Here is a 5,400-nt window from a genome sequence, read left to right on the forward strand (position 1 = left end):
AGAATACTGGATCTCTCTTTCATTGAACAAAGCCAACGATAGCTGGGTATACCCCTAAGCTATACCCCACCATACGGCTACACAGCAAACCCCCACCATAAAGGCAGCCAACTTCTCCCTACCCACCCCGCACACCCACGAGGTTCCCCCACCAGTAGAACGGCAGCGTGGATGTCGTCGCTAAACTGCCACGGGGCCACCGACCCCTCCCCAGGCCCCTCGGCCTCGGGTCACGGCCACTGTCCTCGCAGAGAATCAGCAGCACGAGGGAGGCGAACCCTGTTGTTCTCTCTCTTTCTTCATCTTTCCTTCGACCTCCTCTCTACCCCTTTCCGACTCTTTCTCCGATGGTTTATGCGTATGCGTGCGCCTGCGTGAGCTAAATGCGTGCGCAGTAAACATATATTAGGGACGCGTAATAGGGGTTGTTTTTTTTTGCATTTTGTTATTTTCATTTAATTTTTAAAATTTGGAAATTAGTACTACACTTTTATTATTATAGTTCATCAATCATTTCTAATAGAGAAAACAAAAATTCGTTAAAACGAAATTTTTAAAGGGATATGTTTGAAGATGTTCGTAAAAATGTTACATAAATAATCTTAATACATAATCATAGAAAAATAGAAAACAAAATACGATAATCGATGTTTTGACATTATGATATGAATTAATGCAATTTTGATTATGCGAGATGATATGTGAAAATAAATTTCTCCTACTTTTTCTGCTCTTCTCGATGACGAATCTGCAAGCGTAACCGATGCGTTTAGGTTCAACGACATGCGCGTCACGTCACTACAAGTCACGACGCGATACGTCACTTTACGGCATAAACGATAGAATATTATGCGAAGAGGTAAGCGTTCGTATGACGCGAGAAAAAAACATTACAAAATTTGTACTCATTATTGATCAAATCATACTGCCCTTCTATATACAAATTTACACATTACGGTTCTTTATAGTCTTGATATGATAATGAAGAGAGTAATAGTAGACTTCTATTCAAATCAATTTAGAAAAGAAAACGAGTTAAATTTAAAAAAATTTAAAGACATACAAAGATTTCATGAAAATCATTTAATTTAGACTTTAAGTTCTATCAAGTGAAAATACATAATTAAAAAAATGGATTATACGATATGAAACGATTACATCGACTATTAGTATAAAAATTAGCTTGATATACATATTTAAAATCAAAAAATATTTAAAGCAATTTTTGCTTTTGACCAAAGATATAAAATAATTAACATTTTCATTAATGTTCATAAATAATTTTTCATTAGAATATGAACTTTTCTGAATTTAAATAAGAAGGAATAGAAATACCATTGAAATTGAAACAATAGGTATACGCAACACTGTTCCTTTATACGTTACTTCTGAATAATAACAAGTAAGTTGCTTCGCTCTAAATCTCCAATCAGGAACAAATTATCGATTATCGATGACGCTTTGAATAAGTTCACTGACATATAAGCCGATGTCAATAAACATTTCTCTTAACTATCATTCGATTACGGGCATTCTCATTTAATTTATGTTAATTTCGAAAAAAACCGATTATTATCCTTTAATACTTTATTTGTATACTGTAGGATATTTCTTTCGATGATGACGTCATTTAAGAAATCGGAAACTGGTTTCACTCTTCTTTTATCGCGAATAGAATACGATAATGCACGCGTGTAGGAGTAGTTTCTTATACCAGTCCTGTCTTTACCGGTCAACGTAGTCAACCATGATGTTGGCCGTAATTCAAGTCCGAATATTTCATTGGCGGTTGTTTACTTTTTCCGAGAATTCCTACCATTCGCGAGGAAATATTGAGTTTACATGAGAATCTCGAAGCGCCACTTAGTTCAAAAAAAGAATTTTGATAAAAAAGAAACTGTGACCACTTGTTGGCAAAGATAAAACGAAAAATTCTTGTCTTTTGATCTATGTCTTTTGAATCGATTTCTTTTGTAAGATTATTTCTCTTCTGTTTTTTTTTCTTCTATGAAATGTTAACATGTCATAGATAAGAAACACGGATGCAACATAATTGAAGAGCATCACTGATCTTGTGTAACGATTATCGTGAAGAGATTTGCGAATCGTGGGCGTTAACTGCATAACTATTCGTAAGTATCTGTTACCGTCGCTCGAAGAGAAGAGAAAGTTCGTTGCAATGAGGTGACAATCCGATATTTTTATCTTGTAACATTATATGTAATATTTTATGGTGAGTACATCCATAATTGGTGAGGATTACACTTCCAACTTTCCTTGGAACATGTTACATCGTAAAACATATCATCTATAAATTTTTATGACATTTTTAGAAGTTCCCAAATTATTCAAATTTTGCGTACGATCGAAAATCAACAATACTAATAACGAAGTAATTGAAAACATTTTGTAGTAGGTAAGGTCAACCCTGAACCTCGAAACAACTAGAAAAGATAGAATGACTCACGCAAATCAATATCCCTCCAGGCATATTTACCGTTTATATCCAAGAAAAGCATAGTATAGTACATTTGATTTGCGGATAAATGTATTTATCTTTTACAATTTTATCAATACAGCATCGTTAATGTACACGTTTCGAAGGGAACTCGTTGGAATTGGTACCTCAGTCGGTAAATCAAATAAAAACATTCGATGCAACTGGAATGAAATGTTCCAATCATAAAATAAAAAGAAATACTAATAATAATATTTTACTATGACATAAAATAAAAAATAATTATAAAATTATCTACAGTAATTAACAATAAAATAGATCATTATATTCATAGATATTAAAATTACAAAAAAAAAAATCGTTAAAAATCTTTATTTACAAATTGCAAATCATAAATGATAGATGAATTATATATTCAATAAAAATTTTCATTGAGTTTTTCGGCATACGCACTGTTCACATGTATTACGATCGTTCAGAAAGAACCCTGACAGTGTTTCAATCGATTAGTGCACTCAAAGGGGGAACCACAAGCAAGGGGAAACATGCAAAATATAAAGCCGTATAAATTTAAATGGCACTCGTCCAAACAACATAAAGAAAAAAAGAACAAGAAAGTAACAAACAGTAAACAAAAATATAACATTTTTAAAATAAACAAAATGAAGAAATTGATTGATTATTAGATCAGACAAATTAAAATTCCAGATAACAAAATGCGTTTTTATATTATACAATCCTATCAAGAGTTCGTGCGAAAGTACATTAACCTAAAACAAGGCGAACACTCTCTCGTACCTCTGCTTTACTTGTTTACGTATAAAAGACAGAGAATACAAGGAAAGAAAGAGAAAAAAGAAGAACAGAACTATGAGCATTTTACTATAGATAGACGTAAACAATGAAGAAATGGTTGGAGGAGCAAGGACTTAACTTGAATATATTTTTTCTATGGTTAAAATATGTCACTATATATCATGGATTCAAATGTACAGCTATCATAATATTGAAAATTTTTTCCTACTCTTTTATAACAAGAAAGCCTATTTTCATTAAGATTCTTAAATTATTTACTCATATTTTGTAATAAATTTGATTAAAATTCAATTCATTTAATTCCGATTAAAAAATATATAATTTGAAAATCATCTTTCTATCATTAAGGTACAAGGCAATGCTAATGGATTCGTTGTTACATTACAAGGTTAAGCGAGTTCGGAGACCTGATTGGCTGAATAACTATCGAATACCTTCATGTGAGAACATGTTCATACGAATATTCTCCTCACGATTCAGATAATCCATTCTTTTCTAGTATCTAATAATAGAAATAACTTCAAGTGAATAGTTTCAAAAAATTATATGTACTATGATTATTACACAATAGAATACGCATATATTACAATTATTTTAGTAAACAAATTAAAATCAATACAAAATTTAATTTTGGTATTAATACAATTTAATATTGCAATATGCAAAAGTGTTTTTCTAATACATATTATTATATATTACATATTATTAATTGTTAATTTGTTCGTTCTAAATAGAACTATTGATTTAAATATTGTTTACAAGTTACAAGTAGTAAATAAATCTAGAATAAAAAATTTTACTATGAAACAGTATTGATAAAATACTGTTACTACTATATATACTACTATATATACTATATATACTACTATATATACTATATACTATATAATAATAAGATTAAAAATTGAAATGGAAATAATTAAAACTATATTTTTTTTTAAGAATTGAATATAAATTTAAGAAAATATCATCTTAAAATTCAATATATTATACAAAAATCGAATGTTTAATACTATAAAAAAATAGTAATAGTTAATCTAATTATTGCACAAATAACAATGAAAATATAATTTTATTAACTTTCGGAATAAAAGAATATTTTGAACCTGTCGAAAAACGAACAAAATATATTCAATATTCACATTATATTATTTTAGTATTATAATATAAAATACAATGAAAACAAAAGATCATAATTTTTTAATATTAATTGAATTATTTAAAAAAAAAAAACGAAAAAAAAACAACGCCAATAAGAAAGAGATGCGAAATAAAAATACACCGTTACACATTAATCGTTATATTCATTATGTATAAGATGATCAGAAAGTTATAAAATACCCTCATGGTATAGAAACGCAAATTTATCAATATTTTCTGCCATTTATTATTTACGTATTTATGCAAATTAGAATACACGAGTAACATCAATGATTTCTACGAGCGAATCGAGTTGTCCCCCTCCTGAAACTTCGTCCCCTATAAACATGGAGGTTTCCATTGTAGAATAAAAATCTTTGGAACAAACCTAACCTATAAATTCGCAATGTTCGGAACTTTTATTGCGTCGAAGAAAAAAGAAACGTTACTTTGAAAAAAAAAAGGTTAAATTGAACGAAAATAAATACCATATCGGCCCCCAAATCCTTCATGTCGCAGTAAAGAAAAAGATCCCCCGGTGGTTTCATCCAGTCGCCTGTACTCGTGCCTGCTCCCTGGCCGTACCCTACACCGAAACTCTCCACCGTCTCCAAGGTACCCTCGGCACGGCGCGTCACCTTCGAGAGATTCACCGTTAACCCCGTGGTACACCAACAACGCGAACGAAAAATTGAACACACACTCTTTAGCACGCACTATCCAGTAAACGAGGCTATTTTGGAGCAGATTCGTAGAATTTCGATGATGTGTTGTTGAAAAATTAGTGAATCGTACGTCAACGGCGGCGTCGGGGCGCGGACGCCGATTCAGCCGGCACTGAATACACACCACTCCTGGTTGTTTTCACGTTCGTTTTTCCTCTCTAAACAGGCAGACCTCTTGTAAACGGAGCACACCACACCGCAGGCCGAACAATACAAATCGCGGCACCACAGACGGGAGTGTGAGAGAGAAAGAAAAGCGTT

General features: G+C 31.7%; 1 protein-coding gene across 1 annotated transcript in view; it reads right to left on the minus strand.

Annotated features, from left to right (window-relative positions):
* The window catches only part of LOC102679506 (maternal protein pumilio-like), a 62,324-nt gene extending 56,930 nt beyond the window's left edge, over positions 1-5,394 (minus strand). The window contains 1 exon segment of the mRNA XM_031513107.1: positions 4,903-5,394. Coding sequence (XP_031368967.1) covers positions 4,903-4,962 — 60 coding nt within the window. The 5' untranslated portion in view covers positions 4,963-5,394.
* Positions 5,395-5,400: the final 6 nt, after the last annotated feature.

Source organism: Apis dorsata, unplaced genomic scaffold (assembly GCF_000469605.1).
Source record: "Apis dorsata unplaced genomic scaffold, Apis dorsata 1.3 scaffold_579, whole genome shotgun sequence".
Classification (NCBI taxonomy): domain Eukaryota; kingdom Metazoa; phylum Arthropoda; class Insecta; order Hymenoptera; family Apidae; genus Apis; species Apis dorsata.